This window comes from Crotalus tigris, unplaced genomic scaffold (assembly GCF_016545835.1).
Source record: "Crotalus tigris isolate CLP2741 ecotype Arizona unplaced genomic scaffold, ASM1654583v1 scf7180000017729.2337069, whole genome shotgun sequence".
Lineage (NCBI taxonomy): Eukaryota > Metazoa > Chordata > Lepidosauria > Squamata > Viperidae > Crotalus > Crotalus tigris.
The window spans coordinates 1828970-1850863 of record NW_024096596.1 but is presented as its reverse complement, the minus strand read 5'-3'; the positions used below and the strand labels follow the sequence as shown (position 1 = coordinate 1850863).

Below are 21894 nucleotides of genomic sequence, written 5' to 3'. Positions count from 1 at the left end.
TCCCGGGCCAACCAATACAGCCAATCTTCAGGCCCTTACAGAAGGATAGAGGCGAACTCACCCCAGAAGGGAGGGGTATTCCAGAGGGCTACAGCATAGAAGGCTCTTCTTCTGAATTCCTCAGCCGGAGTTACTTGACCAACAGGATCTACAGCAGGTGTCCTCTGTCCGCACGAATGTGGCAGGCTTGTCTTAGCACAGGGGTGGGGAACTATGCCCTTTTTATGACTTGTGGACTTCAACTCCCAGAATTCCATCACTGTGTGATGAACCATAATGTGCTGTCTGACGTCCGACAACTCAGGTGCTATATAAATTATTATTATATGATATATTGTATTAATTATATTATATATATTATGTATTACTACATATTAAGGTCGAGCAGAGTGGTGGCCTAGTGTTGAAGATGCTCACTTTCCACTTGGAAGTTTGAGAGCTCAATCCTATGTAGCAACAGATGTTTCTCCTAGGATGCAAAGAAAAAATATTTGCTGCGAACTCTCTATGTGGTGTCAGGAAGGGCATCCAGCCAGTAAATGCTCAGCTCCATCCAGTCACCCTGACTCAACCCCAAATTAAGGGATTACAGGGTCGTAAAAAGAAAACATTATTATATGTTAAGGTGCTGGCTCGGGAATTCTGGGAGTTGAAGTCCACAAGTCATAAAAGGGCCATAGTTTTAATTATATATATATATATATATATATATATATATATATATATATATATATATATATATATATATATATACACAACAACGAATTACAACAGAAATTCTGGTCCAAATTGTGGCTGTAAGTCGAGGACTACCTATAGGCCTTTGATAAGCAGCTATTTGTTTGAGTGAACAGAAAACTGTGGTGGGTTTTGGAAAGGTTGTCTTGTCATTCTTCTCAACTAGAGAAGCAATTGCCTAGTTCCTGGAGTTAAGCTGACAACTCTCCCCTTTGTGTGATGCCCAGAAACTATAATGAAGAACTTCCGTTCTTCAAGTGGTCATCTGTGCATTCACAACTCCTCCCCTATGTTCCTTTCTTCAGATGCTTACTCATCAGTCTTGGGGAGCTGGGGGGAATGTTGGAACCCCATCTTGATGCATGTGCAGAGGGCCAGGCTTCCTTCCAAAAGTCTTTGCTGTAGAAGAAGAATCACAGTTAGAGGTAAGAAAACCTGTTAATTGTAGCACCAAAGGAGAAAAGCAACAGTGGTGCCTTTATGAACTCAGGCAGTTGCCACTAAAATGTCCTGGAAGTAATGTAGCATTTGCTCAGGAAGAGAGTGGGTCATTCTAAAGAATCTGCTGTCACAAGAGAGCCACAGAGAGCTGGTGGGGAAGAGTGAGGCTTTACTTGATTGTATAAAATATTTTGTTCCTCTCTCTTTCCCATCTACTTGTTTGGAACCAAATTAACTGAGAGAGGTAAAAGCAGTTAATGCCATATGCCCTCCCTCAAGTTCTTCTCAAGTTTCCTCCTATCTGGTATCCCTTATGTGGTGTTAAGCTGCAATGTACATAGTGCCTGTCTTAGTTCCTTAACCATTTTGGATGCAACCTGCCTATATTTGTGAGCAGATTACTCATCCTTGGCATCACTGTCCATATCACCTTGCCATTCACCACAGCCACAATGTTCAGTTCTACCAAGCAAACACTTAACAAAAGGTTCTCAACATCCCCCATGTTTTAAGAAGAAGCTCCCATGAATGCACTCTAACTCCTCCTTGGCCATTTTGCTGAGTGCCACTTCGTACGCCACAAAAGCAGAGAGGACCCTGGTATTGTTATCAGCAGTAGTCAGTAGTCCACTATGGAGGTCCCCAACCCCCGGGCCACAGCCCGCAAGTGGACTGCAGCCTGTTTGTAATTAGGCCATGTGATCAATGTGCGTACATACATACAGCTCCATTTTGCACGAGCAGCAAGCGGGTACCTACTCAAATGGAAGCATTCCCCCCTCACCCCTCTGGGCTGCCAAGCAGGAAAGGTTGGGGACTACTGGTCTACTAGTACAGGTAGTCCTTGACTTACAACCTTTTGTTTAATGGCAGTTCAAAATTACAGTAGTTTCCTCTGAAAGAGTCATGACCTAAATTCACTTAATGGTCATCGTACTGCTCCCGCTATAGTCACATGATCACACAGTTCAGGTGCTTGGCAACAATCTCACCTTTACATCCGGTTGTAGCATCCTGCGGTCACATGATCGTGATTTGCAATGTCCTGGCCCCAAAAAAAAACGAACAAAAAAAGCGATTAGGAAAGCTGAATTCGCTTAATGACTGAGAATTTGCCCAAATTACTACTTTTTGACACTATACTTATAAGAAGCCTTCTGTTTACAATAAGAACTCTTCTTCTTAAATTGTCTATTGAACTACATACAAGAGCCTAGTTCCCTATCGATTAGCATCTAGACTTACAGCAATTTTATATGTTTAACTGAAGTATATTAAAAGAAAGAAGGAAATTTATGATAGCTTATTATGGGGAATGTTTTGATGCTAAATGTGAGCCAAAGTAACCACAAATTGTTGGCTGTCATCTGCTTCTGCAGAGGAAATGTTAGCAGCATATTGTACTGCAATAATATATCATCTTTGTTTCTCATATGGTAAATCCTAGAGTTTCCAGTAAAAGTATAGATACTTAATTCCTCTATTTTTTCTTAACAGATGGATTGAGCCAACATCCTGAGTATCTGTCAGTATGTTTTATGTATCTCCAAATTACAATCTGTGAGCAACATATTATTGCTTATCCCACCTTTATTACTTTATAAGTAATTTAAGATGGAGAAAATACTTACTACTTCTTCCTCCTCCTGTTTTCTCCCTTTGAGGTGGATTGGGCTGAGAGAGAGTGACAAACCCAAGGTCATTCAGATGGCTTGCATGCCTAAGATGGGACTGAAATTCAGTCTCCTGGTTTCTAAGCCAGCTCCTTAACATGTAATAATATTCCCTTTTTACGACCCTATAATCCCTTAATTCGGGATAGAGTTGGCGTGACTGGATGGAGCTGAACATTTACTGGCTGGATGCCCTTCCTGACACCACACACAGAGCAGATATTTTTTCTTTGCACCCTAGGAGAGAGAAACATCCACCCCTACCTAGGATTTTGCTCTTGATCTTCCAAGCGGAAGGCGAGCATCTTCACCACTAGGCCATTATTCTTCTCGGACCTCAATTTGTAATAATATATATAATTTTACAATATAGTAAATAATAATTTATATAACACCCAGAATTGTCGGAAGTCGGGCAGCCCATTATGGTTCGTCACAGAGTCAGCCTGATATTTAGACTGGATTTGGCATTTTGATCCACCTATCAAATTTTTCCCAAGAACTGTCCCAATAGACAGATGTTATTATCAGTCTATTTTAAAATATCATCACAGGATGCAAACAGTTCCAGGTAAAGCTACCTTTTGCAATTGACCGATGGTGATTTTGTCAATGCTTATGGCATTCATTGCTGTTATTATTATGTACACAACAGTGAAACAACTCTTTAGCTGATGTTGGCCTTCACATGCATTGAGTTATTCCCAACAACTTGGGATGTCGTAAAGTATCGGCATAACATATGCGTGAATCCAAGCAGTGTTACCTTTTGTAATTGAGAAGTGGGGAGTGTTGTCCAAGATTTCTTGATATGGCACCCAGTGTGCCAATAACCATTAGGACCATTGTGGCTGGTTTATGTTTCTGCTTTGATTTTCAGACCTCGATATTATTATTGTGTACCTTGGAACAATGAGTAATAAAGATTAAAAAATAAATGGGAAAAAATTAAGATGTATAAACACGGATAGAAAGATACTGAGTAGTACGTGTCCTTTTACCAGGAGTGAATATTTGTTAAAAGTAGTGAACACAAATGCAGGGATATGGAGTGCTTAATAAGCATGCATAATAAAAAAAGAGATTAGGTCAAAAATGAATGGATTAAATATAAAAGTTGAGTAATAATGTACAAGAGGAGCAGTATGAAAAGTCAGATTGCTCGTGCAGAGAGAACAGATGTGGATGCACAAATTGTGAATGGGTCGACAAGAAGGGAAAGCCCCCAAATTGTGATTGGGCAGAGTTTATGGGATCCCCAGAGAGAATAAGATGTGATGATTTAAGAACAAAAGGGTAATGTATGAAGCAGCATATGATTGTGGTGGTGGAAGCAAGGATAGAAAGGTATGGAAAAAAATATATACAGTGAACAGTATTTGTATAAATTAGTTCAAACTATTTATCCTTTCGTTTTTCTCAACATTTTTAAATTTTGTTTGGCTTGCTGATTCTTACTCCCTTCCTGCACTTTGCATATCGCTGCTTCTCCTAAACAGGTATAGTGTGTTAACAGCTATCTATAAACGGAACTGAGCCGGCAGCTCACTATGGAGGATGTGTCTGTTCTAACATACTCTTCAGCTGGTCCAGCAAGCCTTCTACAGACTCAACACTCCTCCTTCCAACAGAATGTAGAAAAAGAAATTTAAACATCTTCATGGTCACCTTTTCTCTCTCCTCAACGATGGGAAGTGCAGCCTTTTCTGTTCATTCTTGTGTGCCTTTCTCTTCATTCTTGGACTTTACTCCTTACTCAGATTTTGGGATAACGTAACGGTGTGGATGGGTGTAATCAAACTTCCTGCTTTCAATTTGTATTGGAGGAGATTTCTGGTGTGTGTCGGCTTTGGCTTTATTATTTCTGGAGGTTGGAAAAACAGACCCACCACGGGGGCATTTGGCCATGATGTATCAGAGCTGCACCATGGGTTTGAGAGTTTTGACCAACCAAATGTCCCCTATCATTCTTGTTTTAGGAAAAGAAGGAAGGTAGAGGACTGCCACTCTGGATATGTAACCTCTAGTCAAAAGATGCGAATAAAATTGTGGTCAGCAAAGCCTATTTTCTCTAGGCCACCTTAGACTTTGCCTTTTCAGATTGTCCTGTTGTTATGAATTAATCCCTCCTTCCCAATCCTCTAATCCAGAGGTCCCCAACCTTTTGGGCCTCAGGGACCAGTTCCGGGGAGAGAGGTTTTTCTGTGGACTGGAGGGTGCGTGGTTTTGTATGTTGCCTGCATCCCGCGGATAGGGGTTTGCTTGTTTTGTGCGGACTGGTAGCTAGCATGCCGTGGCCCAGTACTGGTCCACAGACCTGGGGTTGGGGACCCCTGCTGCAATCCATGGTATGTATTATTAAAATGGCACTTTTGGGGGGGGGAAGTGGATAGGATAAGGATAAGTTACCTTATCCTATCCTATCAAAGTCTGTTAAACATGCATTCTTTGGAGGGCTGACACCAAAGTGTGGGCATCAGTGTGGTTTACTAATTATAGACTATATCAGCAGAGAAAGAATTTCCTGGCTCTCTCTCCAAAAGTGTTGGGATCACAGCTCATGGGATTCCTAAGCAGAGGACACAATCTATGTCACTGCTGTTTTGATGCCATAATTTAGCTGAACCCTTGGCTCTGTTCCATAATCTGTTTGGCTTCTCCCATGACTTGCCTTTTGGTTACCATATCCAAGTCCCCCAAAACATGTTTAGAAGGCAGATGAGCATCATAATGAATGGTGAACTTCAATTCTGGAAGCCTGGATTTTAACTCTCTACTGAATTCTGGCATTCACTGGTTATTCTTGCCTGCCTCAGCTGGAGGGCAATTTTAGGGAAAATAGAAAGGAAACAAATCTTTCTGATATTTGAATGTGTTTTAAAGCTTTTTTTTTTTTTTTTTTGCTATTTGGAGCTGTATCTGCTATCTTTTTCTCTGACAATACTTCACCTGATTAATGGCACTATTAGTTCACTGTTATGACCCATTCTTATATTTTATTCAGAAGGGTGTTTTACTTTCATTCTTTCCTATAAAATACAAGTACAGTATTTATTCTCCTTAAATCAGTGGTTCTCAATCTTTTTAATGCCGCGACCCCCCTCCCAACCGGTCGTAAGTCGAGGACTACTCAACCGGTCGTAAGTCGAGGACTACTCAACTGGTGCAGCACCGTTTGCAGAATGGGACTTTTGGCGGGCTCAGCAGGGCAGAGACAGCCTGGACAATTCCTATTGGCTTTTGAAAGCCAATAGAATTAGACTCTATTCAAGAGAGTCTATTCTATTGGCTTTCAAAAGCCAATAGAATAAAAGGGAGTAGCACAGCTAAGGAAAAGGGGGAAAAAATGGCGGACTGCGTTGTTTGGCGACCCCCGTGAAATGGTCGTTTGACCCCAAATGGGGTCCCGACCCACAGGTTGAGAACCACTGCCTTAAATTAACTTAGAAAAACTTTAAGAAGCTGCTCGTTTTCCTCAGTACATTCAGAACAAGGCAAACGTTTACAAGGGGAAGGGTTTCAAGGAGACTTGGCCCAGCCTGAAGTCTTTTGAGACTAATCTGCAGTTCACATAGGGCGATACTAAACAGAAACCTGTTTTCATACACCTTTGCTCTGGTTCCAGAGCAGAGCAAGCACTTGTGAGTTTTAAAAAGAGAGTTGTTGGTCTAGGATCTTTACTTAAGTACCCTTGGAGATAAGGTTCATCACTTGAAAGCAAAATGACGTTAGGTGCCTTATGGATTGTTAGAAATGCTTTAGTGTGGGCTGTGGTGTAATTTCAGAAATGTAGAAAATGCCATTCCAAATTAAAATATAAATGGTTCTTTCATGACTCATGAAATGCAATGCATAGGATGCTATTGTGCATATTTAAAAAGAGGCCCATGTTACAGTATTGTATTAGACCTCAAAATCTGACTATAAGCACCTAAATAGCAACGACATACAAAGCGTGAGCATATATGAGATTTAAAAGAAACAGTAAAAGAATTGAAAAACCATCAGAACTGAAAGAACATTGACAGCTGCAAGCGTTAAGTAAATTAGTTAAATAATTTTGTCTCTTCCTAAAGGCATTGAAGTAGACCTTAGGACAGGACAGAGATAATTTGGAAAAGATAATTGGGTGGTTGGAGGAGTGTAAACATAGCAATTGTTTGTAACTGTTTAAAGCAGCCATATCCTCTTAGAAATCATGTGACTGTTTTGCACCTGCCTCGTGATCCCAGGAAAAGATGCAGTTGCTTTCAAGAGTTGCAGCCATGTGCTTAATTCACAGCTCCATTGAATCGTGCTAGTAGATGCTGCTTTCCCAGATTTTTCTGAGAAAGACATTTGGGGTGATGGTGCAGTGGCTAGAATGCAATATTGCAGCTAACTCTGCTCATAGCCAGGAGTTTGATCCTGACCAGCTCCAGGTAGACTCAGCCTTCCATCCTTCTGAAATCAGTAAAATGAGGGCCCAGATTGTTGGTAGCAATAGGCTGACTCTGTAGAAATGATAATAATGATGATAATGATAATAACAAAAACAACAACAATAAAGTTGGAAGGGACCTTGGAGGTCATCTAGTCCAACCCCTTGCTCAGGCAGGAAACCCTATACCATTTCAGACAAATGGCTGTCCAGTTTCTTCTTAAAAACTTCCAGTGTTGGAGCATTCACAGTTTCTGGAGGCAGGTTGTTCCACCGGTTAATTGTTTTGGCTGTCAGGAAGTTTCTCCTTAGTTCTAGGTTGCTTCTCTCCTTGATTAGTTTCCATCCATTGCTTCTTGTCCTGCCTTCACGTGCTTTGGAAAATAGCTTGACTCCCTCTTCTTTGTAGCAGCCCCTGAGATATTGGAAGACTGCTATCATGTCCCCCCTCGTCCTTCTCTTCATTAAACTAGACAAAGTAAACTGCGTAGACCAGGGCTTTTTAACCAGTGGTACGGGTACCACCTGTGGTACATTGGCACCTGGCAGGTGGTACGCGACCATCCTAGAAAAGTGGTAGCGGGGGAGGGGAATGAGCTGAACCGGTGGCAGCACCGCACAAGCCTGAGTGAGAGATGGCTGGAGCTGCCTTCTGTCAGGGCTCAGCGGAAGTGCCAGGATCAATGCTTCTTCGGGATTGTCAGGGCTCAGTGGAAGCGCCAGGATCAGCGCCAGGCTCCAGCTGGAGCTCGGTGCTGCTCCTGGTGCTTCTGCTGAGCCCTGAAGAAGCACCAATCAGCTGGAAAGCAGCACTGATCCTGGCACTTCTGCTGAGCCCAGAAGAAGCGCCCATCAGCTGGAATGTTGCAGCATCTCTAGGGTCTTGTGATTTACATTCAGATGCTTGGCAACCGATTCATATTTATGACGGTCACAGTTTCCAAAACCTGCTGCAACCACCCAGCAGACGGGGGGAATAAAAACCAAACACCCCCCCTACCTCACCCCCGTTGCCAATCCTCAACAAAAATGCTCACAACAATGAAACCTCGGACAGGAGGAAGAGCGCCACCGGGAGGGCAGGCAGGTATCTTGCTCGTCTGTGGCTTGGGGCGCACTTTTTTCAGTGCCCATTGTAACTTCGAACAGTCACTAAGCGAATTGTTGTAAGTCGAGGACTACCTGTACTTTATCACTTACTCTTTTTTTTTCTTTTTGGTCATCAAATTTTTGACACCTTGCTAGGCGACTGGTAGTACTTGGATATTGCCATATCCTAAAAGTGGTACAATGGGTGAAAAGATTGAAAAGCCCTGGCTTAGACGGTACTGGAAAAACACTATAGAGCAATATATAAGTCTAAGTGATATTGCTGGTCAGCATGCTGTATTAAAATAGTTCTATCTTTTCTCTCTGCCTGTCTTAGATCTTTTGCTGGGAGCACATACTTTGTGTTACAAAACTCAAGCATTTTGTATGGACCTCCCACTAGTTTCAGTAGTTTTTCTCTCAGATTCATAATAAGGCCAATTGCAATTTGTTCTATTCTGGGTTCTTAGATTTATAAACTCCCCATTCTAAACAGGGATTTTACATGTTCTGATTAAATGTTTCCTTAAAAATTAACAAAAGATGAAGGAAACATTGTACAGGAGCAGAGCAAAATTTCAGGAGGAAGCTGTAAAAAAGCCTTAGCGAAAAACATAAACCAGTTTAAAACTGATGTTATTTGCAGATTTGTAAGGAGGGAATGAGGAGGGATACAGCCAAATATTGAGTTGTATACTATTATTGAATGCCTACTGAATATAAGAAGCATGCCTTTGTGTTATCGGTAGAAATTTCCATTTTTACTTTAGGTAATCTTGACTTACAACCATAATTGGGACTTGAATTAAGCAAAGCAGTCATTAAGTGAGTCACATCTGAATTTACATGGTTATTAAGCAAATCACTGCAGTTATTAAGTAAATCACTGCAATTGTTAAGTGACTCACGTAGTCAATAAGCGAAACTGGTTTCCCGCATTAACTTTTCTTGTTGGAAGCCAGTGATCATGGGACCCCAGAATGGTGCATCCATCGTAAATACATGCCAGTTGCTAAGCATCCAAATTTTGATCACATGACTGTGGAGATAACTGTGACAGTCATATATGCAAGGACCAGTCATAAGTTACTTTTTTTTCCCCCAGTGCCACTGTAACTTTGAATGGTTGCTAAACAAATGTTTATAAGTCAGAGACTACCTGAATTCCCTTTTTATCTGGAAATGGAAATTGAAGTGTTTTACGTTATATAGCAGTTTTACATATCATATATCACTCTTATTAATTCCAGGATTAAATTTTGGCAATTTAATTTTCTTTGCCTTCATTTTAAGGGAAGAAATTTAAGTGAGACAACTAGACTCGAGGGAAGAAAGCAATGTATTAAACTGCAATTTAGACTTAAGGCCCGTTAAAATCTCTGTGCGACCTTGCTTTGCCCTATACTCGCACAATAAATAAATGAGAGAATCTAGTTTAAGGACTTGAATTTTGCTTGTGTGAATGCCATCTAATCTATACCCCTTTGTATTACAAAGACTTAAGAAGTGTGGCCTAAAACTTTCAAAAGGATAGGATTCATGTCCCAAATATCAAGGTGTGTTTTTATGGTGCTATAGAATTAATTGTAGCGTTATGATCTAGATGAGCCAAGAAAAGAAGCCACAATCCAACTATAGTTTATTATCCATTCCCTGAATGAATGAAGTACGGACTAGCAAGCTTTTTATTCATTGGTGACCTTAATAGGGTCATGCAAATCACTTTAGAGTGTTTCTTCCCTTTTGGTGATTTTACAGATTGTAATTTTATAATTCCTCCTTTTGTTTTCCACTTTTGTTTGCTTCAATTAAAAGTCCTTTTTGTTTGTGGCTATATTGATTTGACTAAATTTGATTGCTTGACATTCAGCTTAGAGTTCTAAAGCAGTGTTTCTCAATCTTGACAATTTTAAGGCATGTGGACTTCAACTCCCAGAATTCCACAGCCAGCATTGCTGGCTGTGGAATTCTGGGAGTTGAAGTCCACATGCCTTAAAATTGTCAAGGTTGAGAAACTGTTCTAAAGGATGAAGTTTCTAAATCTCTTATCTTTCTCTTTTTGGAAGTTGTGGTATTTTTGATCAGCCCTTGTAGCCTCCCACCTTAATTATATCTATATTCCCACGTACAGTATACACTTTATAAATAAAGCTTGCCTGCTGATGCTGCATAGACCTTTTCCCTTCCTCATTGGAGTAAAATCTGCAAAAAACACATTTCATGATGGGATATTCCCTTTAGTGAATCTGGAATAAGACTGATGTTTTCCCTGCTGCAGGCGGAAGCTACTTTGTTTTCAATCTACGTACAGTATTTTCCATTCTTGCACATTATTTCATACAGGAAATCTTCAACTTACAGCCCCGGTTGGAACCAGAATCTTCATTGCTAAGCAAGGCAGTTGTTAAGGGAGCCGTGCACAATTTTATGACCTTTTTTGCCACGGTTGTTGAGTGAATCACTGCAGCTGTTAAGTGAATTACGCAGTTATTAAGCAAATGCAGCTTCCCCCATTGACTTCACTCATCAGAAGTTAGCTGGGAAGGTTCAAATGGAAATCGCATGACTGCAGGATGCTGCAACCATCATAAACAAAATGCCTGTTGCCAAGCGCCCAAGTTTTGACCATGTGACTGCGATGCATGCACCGGTTGTAAGTCACCTTTTTAGTGCTGCTGTAGCTTCTGATGGTCCCTAAATGAGTGGTTGTTAAGTCAAGGACTACCTGTAAAGACAGGGCACCCAGATCTAGGCTGCCAGGATTGATCTTATCATTCAGTGGCAAGAAAGATACAGAAAATGCTGGAAAAACTCCTAACTCTTTCCTTCTATCTAAATGACCATCCTCATTTTTTGCAGCCCAAATCCAGTATCCCTAAAAGAAAACGTACATGTCCATACTTTAAAAAAGCATTATATTATATGTACTTGGACTTTCCTTTTGGTAGCAACTAGACCAGGAGTAGGTAACCTTGGCTCTTTTATGACTCGTGGACTTCAACTCCCAGAATTCCTGAGCCAGCCATGCTGAGGGGAAAGGGAGAGGTTTCCAAGCTGAGCCATGCTGGCTTAGGAATTCTGGGAGTTCAAGTCCACGAGTCATAAAAGAGCCAAGGTTGCCTACCCCTAAACTAGACTTACCTTAAAGTAAAAAAAAAAAAGGGGGGGGGAAATGACATCTAAAGAAAATTCTAATTTCCACCTGAAAGCTAAGTTATGAGGCAGTATTCTGCATGCTTTAGGTTCTGTGCCATGCCTGGTAGAATTATCTGGGCTAAAACCAGCAACTTCAACCCAAAAATAAACTTGAAGCAAATAATGTTAATACTAGCATAAACAGTTCCAGATTACAATGTGGCTGCAATAATCTTTAGTATTTCAGTAGGTGGCAGCACTTGGCTGATCTTATCTATGTTTTGAAGCTAAGCCAGGTTGGACTTGGTTAGCATGTGGAATACTTAGAAAATCCCAGGGCTTTAGGCTAGATCAAAAGTTGAAAGAACATCCCAACAGAAGGCAACGATAAGCTATTTCTTTTTTTTACTGCTGCCAAGAACACTCTATAACCATGAGACAAACTCAACTTGAAAGAGGCTCCATCTTTTTGATTTGCCCTAATGGTAGTTTCCAGATCCACTTCAAGAGCACATTCATTTTTAATACACTGAAATAGGTGATTCTGTTTATTATAATGTGGATAAAGATGGACACCTGCACAGTTGGCTCATGAGATGAAGTTGATAAAATTCACTGTGTGCTACTCCTCATATTACATACTGTACTTTACATTTAAAAGTATGTTTAAGCACCTTTTTCGACCCAGTTTGCCCAAGCAGCAAATGAATACAATAAAATCATAATGTGGACTGTCAACTAGGTTAAAACAATAAATCAACCTATAGTAACCAACTTTCCTAGAATCAAATAAAAAAAAATTAGCAGAGCAGTATTGATCTAGTGTTGCAGTTAAATTACAACTCAGTTCCTTCTTTGTCCTCCTTCTCTTCCCTTTTTGATGTTAATGTTAAACAGGTTTTTACTTTCCCTTGCAGATTCTTCCTATTCAGAACCTCCAGATGTCCAGCAACAACTGAATCACTATCAGTCAGCAGCCTTGGCAAGGAACAATAACAACATTAGCCCCGTCTCACTTTCTGGAGGAGACCAGAAAGCTGAAGCCATCCTTAACTGTGAATTTTGTGAATTCACTTCGGGTTACATTCAAAGCATTCGGCGTCATTATCGTGACAAACATGGAGGGAAGAAGTTATTCAAGTGCAAAGACTGTTCATTTTACACCGGCTTTAAGTAAGTTGCTACATTGGAGAGCTAAGGGTTGTTCTGTTGCCAATTAAGCAGCTATTCATTTAATCCTGGCAATTTATGATGGTCTGTTGGAATGACCTTGGGAGACAGGAGGAAGAACTGCAATCTAGACAAGATTCTGGTAAGTGAGTCCAAAGAAGGGATACGTCAAGGATGAAACTTTGGCAGTTACGGACCTCTGTGTCTCAACTTGCCGCTAGATTAAAGGGAGGAGGTTAAATAGAGAAACGAAACTTCTGCGACTCAGCTGAAGACCGTTAGAGTCTGAAACTGTTTCAAGGACACCAGTATAGGTGTGGATTTGAAGCAGACAGTTTCCATAACAAAGTGAACTTTTTTATATGGACTAAGAAAGATGTTGAGGGTTTGGCTGGGAAAATTATTGTTTAAGTCTATGAATTGGTGTTGGAAGCTCAGAGTTAGTTTTGCTTCAACATTACCTTGCAGTATATTCAATAAACAAGTAAGATTTTTGGAGGCGGAATGAACCTGGAGTTTTATTTTGGCTGGATGTTGGCAGGATAGGCTGGAGAAAGCATGTCGGAAGGGAGACTCTACCTAGTCTTCAGGAGAGTAAAAAAGGTTTTCAGACTTGCAAATTTCTATTACTCTAACCTAAAATAAAGGCAGTGTAAGTGCTGGTGGTTGGTGCTTCTTGTCTGGACTACCTGAAGGGCTGACACAATTTATGTCAGTAGACCTGCATTTCCTATATTTCTGTATTGTGGCTTAAGCTTCCATATCTTGATGTTTATGTCCTATTTACATAGTGGAAAAAAAGCATCTTCTTGTACTAGATACTGCACACTCACCCACTTATTAGCAGTACTAAGATATAACATGCTTCTAGTCTTTGTCATGGAAAAGTAGATGAAAATATTTGCTTTATTGTACAGCCCAATAAATATCAGCTCAGAACGATATCACTGGATTCACTCCTAGATCAGTGACTAAGGATTGCAATCTCAGTTTTAGAGTTTGAGACAAGATGGTAGAAATGAGTAAGGGAACTGTAACCTATATTGCTAGAAATGCCTACAAAAATTTGAACACTTAATCCAGGGTCTTCAAACTTGGCCCTTTTATGACTTGTGGACTTCAATTCCCAGAATTCCTCAGCCAGCATGCCTGGCTGAGGAATTCTGGGAATTGAAGTCCACAAGTCATAAAAGGGCCAGGTTTAAAGACCCCTGACTTAATCCAATAGACTACATATTGTTCGAATTATAACTTCACTGTTTCCCATGTGAAGTGAAGTGTGGGAAACAGCAAGCTGCTTTCTCCTTTCTCCTGAAATCCACTTTGTCATTGAGGAAGTTGATCCTATAAGGGCTGTTTCCCCTCAAAACATTCAAATGTCTTTAAATAGTTGTGCTTGTTATGTAGGGTCCTTGGGATAGTTCTGTCTGTAATCCAGGAGAACAATCCAGTGGGGCAGTCCAAGCTGCAGAAGGCTATGTGCTTATGGATAATTGGATAAATATCTCTTATCAGCTGAAATGTGCATAAGACAGAAAACCTATTGGTATGTGAAGTGTGCACATTTTTGCAAATAGCTGCATAGGCTGTTCTCCTGTGGTCTTCACTCTAACATGGTCTTCACTCTGCCACATAAAGATTGCGCTTGTGTCATGTAGAAATATAGCCTCGGCGCTGACGGTGCTGCACTTGTACATTTGCAGCTTCAGTAAAGTTATGTGTGCATAGGCTGAGAGGGCCTGTGCAAACACAGCTCTTCCAGCAGTGCTTTGCCTTATCTCTTTAGTTAAAGTTGACATTTGGCCTGAAGGGAGAAGAATTTAGAAACCTGCCTTGGGGAATATAATAGTGAATTCTTATTGACTTCCTGCAGGGTTCTGCAGTCAGCAAAATCTTCCTTCCCTTAAGTTTTGAATTCCCTAAAGTTGGTTTTTAATGCTTTTCAAAAGAAACTTCACAAATGGTTCCTGGAGTTTTTGGATAAAAACTTTGAAAATGGAGTTACACTCTACTTTGTGTGTGTCCTTTAGAAGGAACGATGTATTATATAATTTATATGATCCTGCAGTTACTTTTGCAAGAATAGATCCTAGTTCAGATACAGTCTGTGTACAAAGTACTGGGTAATCCGTACATTGAGAACAACATTTTCTGCATCCCGATACTTTTTTGTGCATAAACACATTGACAACCATGTGAGGTATGTACGGATATCTCAATCAGGGGGATGTGGATTTCCCATTCTGTTTGGATGGATGTGGATGGATGGATTGATATTATGAGTTAGTGGATAAGTTTCCTATTTCGAGATGAATTCCTTTATTTCCTTAAAATGCCTTTCTATGGCCATGCTGTACATATCCAACCTGTTCCCTTTGGAATACATGCTGGTTATCTATACATGCTTTAAATACATTTGAAATTGGAGCCAATGTAACATTGATCTAGGGCAGAGGTAGGCAACCTTGGCTCTTTTATGACTCGTGGACTTCAACTTCCAGAATTTCAGAGCCAGCATGGCTCAGGTTGGAAACCTCTCCCTTTCCCCTCAGCATGGCTGGCTCAGGAATTCTGGGAGTTGAAGTCCATGAGTCATAAAAGAGCCAAGGTTACCTACCCCTGATCTAGGGCAGTGTTTCCCAAACTTGACAATTTTAAGGCATGTGGACTTCAACTCCCAGAATTCTGGCTGTGGAATTCTGGGAGTTGAAGTCCTCATGCCTTAAAATTGTCAAGTTTGGGAAACACTGATCTAGGGAGTGCAGGTAGTCCTTGACTTACAACAGTTCATTTAGTGACCGTTCAGTGTTACAACGGCACTGGAAATCATGATTTATGACCTGTTTTCACAGTTACGACCTTTGCAAGCATCCCGATGATCGTGTGATCAAAATTCAGATGCTTGGTTCATGTTTATGACGATTGCAATGTCCCAGGATCATGTGATCACCTTTTGTAACTTTCTCACAAGAAAAGTCAATGGGGAAGCCAGATTCACTTAACAGCCAGGTCACTAACTTATCAACTGCAGAGATTCACTTAACAACAAGAAAGGTTGTAAAATAAATGGGACAAAACTCACTTAACAAATACCTCACTTAACAACAGAAATTGTGGTCGTAAGGCAAGGACTACCTGTATTCAAATGTTCATTAACATAATCCTAATTAGGCTTAATCTGTATTAATATTGGTTAACATAACATTTATTCCTACCTAAAAAAAAGGGAGCAAAGAGATCAAGTAAAAATGTGGCTGAGTTCATTCATCAGCTAAGCTATAGTTTACGTTCATTTTGGTTTGATGAATAAAAAAAAAGATAATTGTACTAAGCCATAAACCATGGTTTACAAAATAATGTCTGAGTTGACACAAACCATTTTTGTTTAACTTGAGTCAGACCTAGCTTTTATTTGTATCAGTTCCTTAAGTCGGAGAAATTTGTCTTGGCAAATTTGTATAGCATGCCTCTAAATGTTGATGTCTATAGCTTCTGTCACAAAAAAAAAAAAATATTACTCAAAGGTTAAGGTTCTCCCCACTTATCTGAGCTTGTGTACTACTCTTTGTGTTTGTAGATCTGCTTTTACTATGCATATGGAAGCGGGGCATTCAGCAGTTCCAGAGGAAGGACCCAAAGATCTCCGTTGTCCTCTCTGTCTCTACCACACCAAATATAAACGGAATATGATTGACCATATTGTCCTTCATAGAGGTAAAGAACTTTACAAGAATGTATCAGTGACCTTGCAAGGTCTTTGCGTGTGGCTCCTCATTACTCACTGGGAAACATGGTGCCTAGGAGAGTACAAGAATTGCAACATCCACAATCGCTTATCAATTTTCAGCATGCAGATAATATAGGGAGGGCATAAGCATGTGGCTTAAAGCTGGGTTGTTTTTTTTTAATGCTTTAGATCAGAGGTGGGGAACGTTGGCCCCTGTATGACTTGTGGACTTCAATTCCCAGAATTCCTGAGCCAGTATGGCTGGCTCAGGAATTCTGGGCGTTGAAGTCCACAAGTAATATGGCTGGCTCAGGAATTCTGGGAGTTGAAGTCCACAAGTAATATGGCTGGCTCAGGAATTCTGGGAGTTGAAGTCCACAATTCATAAAAGGACCATCGTTTCCCCACTCCTGCACTAGATCCTCCTCTGACTATCATTGCTAAAAGCCATTCTGAGACAGGAATCACATGGAAACATAATATTTTTTTAAAAAAAAAAAAAACTAAGAAAGCTTCCAAAACCCTCGTTGGAAGTCTAGAAATGAAAGAAGGCCATTGTGGCTATCAGCCTTCAAAAGGTTGCTTATTCATGGGATAAATAGAAATGTGCAGAAGAAGAAGTGAGCCTGATTTGCTGCCATCCGTAACTCAGTGGTTGCCACATTTGTACTTGCGACAAAGACTGTCATTATAAGCTCTGCGGATGTGTGCCTATCAGAGAAATGCTCACGCGATCCTGGTTCCCGTATCACCTTAGGCCTAGGTTGTCTTTCTCTGCCTGGCATCAGATCTTACCTAGTCTTTACAGTGTTGGTAGCATTTAGCATGCTGAAAAGGCAAAATAATATCTGATTCTCTTGGCTACAGATTTATATGCTCTGAAAAGACAGCTGCTTAGAGTCCTCTTGGCTGGGAACCTTGCCCATAGTTATTAGCCTTGATGCTTTGAGATGGTCTGTTGGCTATCGAAACCACATATCCATGTGGTGGGGTGGAATTCTTCCTTATTGCATGCTGAGCAGCGTTCCTCAGCAGGGTAGTGGCACCAAAGCAATGAGTAGCATGTGCCATCTCTCCAGGGGAAGATATTTTTCCTTTTTTGTGTTTCTGTTTGCAACTTACACGGTGGCTTGCCACTTCTTTTTAAGCTTCTGCTGCTTCTGAGAATTTGAACGGGGGAGGCAGGAAAAAGCCAGAGCTTCTTCTGTAGTCATTTTCTCTGAATGTAGGGGAAGACCAGACTAATGACTTTGACAGATGCCCTTTTGATAGCCTCCAAAAAAAGGGTGGGGGAATCTCTTTGGTGTTCAGATGCATGCAGCAGAATCCTGAAGCAGAAGTTATAGAAACACTTGGTGTTCCAGTTGAGCTTTAGGCCTGGGGGAGTTACGGGGCCGTGTAGCCTGATCCTGTTGGTTTTCCATGTTTGCAAAAAGGCTTTTGAAGATTAAGTGTGGGATTTGGAGGAAGGAGGAAAATAGGAATATGAATTAGAACCAGAATGATACAACTTGCTGTTGCCAATTTGCTATAGCCAACTCACTACAGCCAATTCGCCACGGCCCACTCGCTGTGGTCAACTTCCCCTGACCAACTCGCCAAGGGACAATTCGCCGTGGCCAACTGGCCACGGGACAACTGGCAGCAGGACAATTCAACAATTCAATTTAATTTATTAAAACAATTTTAAGGTTATTTTCATTTTTGTCATTCAGATTTCATTTTTGTCCTCCCTTTTGCATCCTTTCTTTAACGATTCGAATTCATTGATGTTAGTGTAATTCTTGCTCCACTGCGAGTTGTCCCATAGCAAGTTGGGCGTGGCGAGTGGTCGTAGGCCCAATTAGAACCAGTGTTGGGTTTGTGTTTTGCGTGCTGAAATGCAGATCCTGTGCAGTTCCTGTTCACCTTTCTGCTGTTTCTATGAAGAATATGTTTCTTAAGAAACTCTTGAATTACAAATAAGTTTGAATGGAATAAGACAATTTGGTGCAGAGGTGAAAGGCCTCAGACTAGTAACAAAGAGATGGAATTCCAGTCCTGCTTTAGATATTAACAGAGTGATTTTTTTGTGACTTTCATAACACTCTCAGCCTTCAGAAGAAGGCAACAGGAAACAACTTCTAAAATTATATTCAGGAAAACATCATGGGCTTGTCCAAACATTGGCCAACAGTCATCTTTGACTCAAAAAGACAAAAGTGAAATAAGTCCTATTTTTTCCCGTGGACAATGAATCTTTTAGCTAAAAAATATTCTTAATCACTCAGAAGCAAGAGTAGCAAAGGGTATATTGACCTGCTGAAGTGAGCATATTTGCCAGCAACAAGGAATTCCTTGTGATCATCTTCTTAAGCTTCTCCCTCCTGTTATGGAGATACCACCAAATTCTTCCATTGTTAGGGTATATGTGTGTGTTTGTAGAATGAGGTTTTTATTTATATATTTATTTATTTATTCATTCATTCATTAATATATGGCATTTCTATATTTTTCTACTCCCGAGGCTCTCAGGGGTAGGCAACCTTGGCTCTTTTATGACTCGTGGACTTCAACTTCCTGAATTCCTGAGCCAATGTTGCTTACCTCTGCTCTAGGCAGTTAACATATAGTTATGTTATGCCTAAATATTTAGTCAATGTCATCAGAATTAATATATATATCTCCTTAATGGTTGTAAAAATGCGAATCCCGGGCATATTTGTTCAATAAATGGATAATGGAACGCAAAAACGGCAGGTAGACCAGCAGACCAACAAGGAGAATAAAAAGGGAAAACCCCATGGCAGGACTCTTGTAATACCGGATCGGAAGGTGTACCCCGCAATGAGTAGGAAAGAGCGATTGGAGTGTATATCAGTAACAGCAGTACAGGGAGGAGGAGGCTGGACAAGGATGACACAGCAGAAAAATGCAAAATTGGAGTGTAATAAAGAGGGCGGGGCAACTAAGGCAGTCACAGGCAATCAGGAAGAGTGGCCCTGTCACGCGAACAATGAGCAAGCAGTTAGATCGGCAAGGGGATAAAAAGAACTTCCCCACCCCCTGAGCCTCACTCTGAGGATGCTGGCAGAGGACCAGCGAAAGCTAAGTTGTTTTTAACTTTGTATATAACTGTTTTTCTTGTTTTAAATATTGTTTTAACAATAAATAACTAGATTATACTCTTCCCGGAGATCGAAGATTGCATTATTGAAATATATATATATATATATTTAGAAATAAAAACAAAAATGCGACTCTTGGGGGTATTCATATTGTCAAAATAATGATCACCAAGAGAATATCTATCAAAAATAGAATTTAATCCACCAAGCTTTCGTCAGCGGACAACTGCGGCTAGGTTTGCCACGATCCGCCGGGAGCAGACTCTTTTTGGGACGGAATGGAGATGGAGTGGGGCTTGAGGAACCGGAAGGAAAACGGAATATAATAAAGTCTAATGAGGACGATGAGAACGAGGATGAATCCCCCTTTGAGGATACTACCAGGCACATTATGATAACCCGGTCGCAGTCGAGCAGAGGAAGGCACCCCCCTCTGACATTCTCAACACAAAGCTGCGGAGTGAAACAGCGACTGCAATTAAAGGGGAAGAGCCCCGTACGGAGTGAGAATGGAGAATTGGGGATGAGTGGGAATGGTGCTTACCGACAATGGACGGAACAACAAGGCACTGACAATGGGACAATGGCAGAAAACATCTTGAGTGTGCGCAAGGGAGAGAGCGTGGAAACGAACAGTAGATCATTTAGGAGAACTCACGGGAAGGAGGAGGGGAGGAGGAATAGCATGGGTGGTGACTATGAGCCTGCGTTACAACCCCGAGGGATAGATAAACAAGATCAAAGTGGTCTTGGGGCTTGCAGGGATATTGGAAGCAATTTAAATAATTACCCACCCCCGCTCCCTAAGGGAAGCCGTGTGTGGGATGGTGGGGGAGTTATGAGCAGGGGAGACAAAAAGATCCTGACCCCCAACTCTGAAACAGCTAACGGAGTAACGTATGACAGAATGCAAATTAGCAATGGAAAGAGGATAGATGCTGATGTGGGGCGTGCGCTTGAGACTCAACTCGATCAGCTGGGGCCGATGACACGCTCCAAGAGCCGGAAACAGGCATTAAACAACTGTATATAAGACTTCCCCCGGCGTTTGCCTTTTAACCCTGACGATGTCAAATGTATTTGACGAAAGCTTGGTGGATTAAATTCTATTTTTGATAGATATTCTCTTGGTGATCATTATTTTGACTATATATATATATATATATATATATATATATATATATATATAATATATATATATACACACACACATACACACATACATACAGACAGACAGACAGACAGAGACAGACAGACAGACAGACAGAGAAGATAGATAGATAGATAGATAGATAGATAGATGATAGATAGATAGATAGATAGAGTCTTTGGTTGTTTGGGTTTTCTCCCGCATAAAATTGGAAGTGTCTTGGCTAGCTATATTATATATATATATATATATATATAATATAGATATAATTATATATATATATATATATATATATGATACTTTAAACTTAGTACAGTAAGTCTTTAGATGGAAATCACTAGCAATTGTATTCTATGCTGTATTGCTATATTAGTACTACGGGATCGTGATCCTGGCAGATCTAGATGTGAAGAATAGCATAGGCTGTGTATCATAAAAAATTCCTGAAAAATGTTCTTTTAGTAATCATTGTACTTGGCGTGAAAACAAGTAGGCTGTCTTTATTAGCAAACTAACAAAATAATATCCAGCGTTGTTTTATAGTATAGTGTTGATCAATACTTATTATAGTACAGGAAAAACTGATGTCATAATAGAGTCCCTAGAACTCTGAATCCACGTAAGCATTTTTCCAGCCATTTGTCAATTCTTTCTAAACTAGTAAAGTTGAATACGCTAACTTGGATTCCAAGGTGTTTTTTTAAAAAAAAAATGTACTTTTTTTTTGGTCTATTTCTTCATCATATTCATCCCTCGATATACATTACCTTCTCCAAAAAATCTCTTCGTATGAAGTCTTTTAGATGTCAAAATGTTCCCTTAGTCCATGGGCTGGATGACTAATACAGCCTCTGGATTCTAATTTGTCAGTCATCTCTAATATTTGTTTTACTCAAATTAACTTTTTCCTGGGCATTGTTCTGAGTTTAATTACAGTGGCCACTAAATACTAAATCCCAATTTTGCCCGAGGGATCTCATGTAGGTGTGAAAGCCTACATCAATATCTGACTTCCTTTTTTTTGCTGCCAGTCAAGCCGTGTTTGACTGAATGTTTGAAACTTTAATTAGAAACTTTTCCCAAACAGTAGCACTTCTGATAATAATTTCATTGGAAATTCAAACAAGGAAGCCTGCTCAGAAACATGCCCCATTGTTATAAGGAAATGGCAAATATTATTCAGGTAGCATCACCAAAAAGCAAGCATTATCTGTTATTTCACATGAAATCCATTAGCACCCGGT

General features: G+C 40.4%; 1 protein-coding gene across 19 annotated transcripts in view; it reads left to right on the top strand.

Moving 5' to 3' along the window:
* Nucleotides 1-21894, top strand: part of ZNF462 (zinc finger protein 462) — a 199808-nt gene that overhangs the window by 159994 nt on the left and 17920 nt on the right. For 12 of the 19 annotated variants that reach the window (XM_039339103.1, XM_039339108.1, XM_039339095.1 and 9 more), the window contains 4 exons: nucleotides 1044-1163; nucleotides 2677-2739; nucleotides 12414-12669; nucleotides 16244-16380. In XM_039339103.1, the coding sequence (XP_039195037.1) occupies nucleotides 1044-1163; nucleotides 2677-2739; nucleotides 12414-12669; nucleotides 16244-16380 (576 nt within the window). Of the gene's footprint in view, nucleotides 1-1043; nucleotides 1164-2676; nucleotides 2740-4351; nucleotides 6028-12413; nucleotides 12670-16243; nucleotides 16381-21894 lie in introns of those variants that run through there. The other 7 variants (XM_039339111.1, XM_039339110.1, XM_039339107.1 and 4 more) reach the window with 4 other exon arrangements.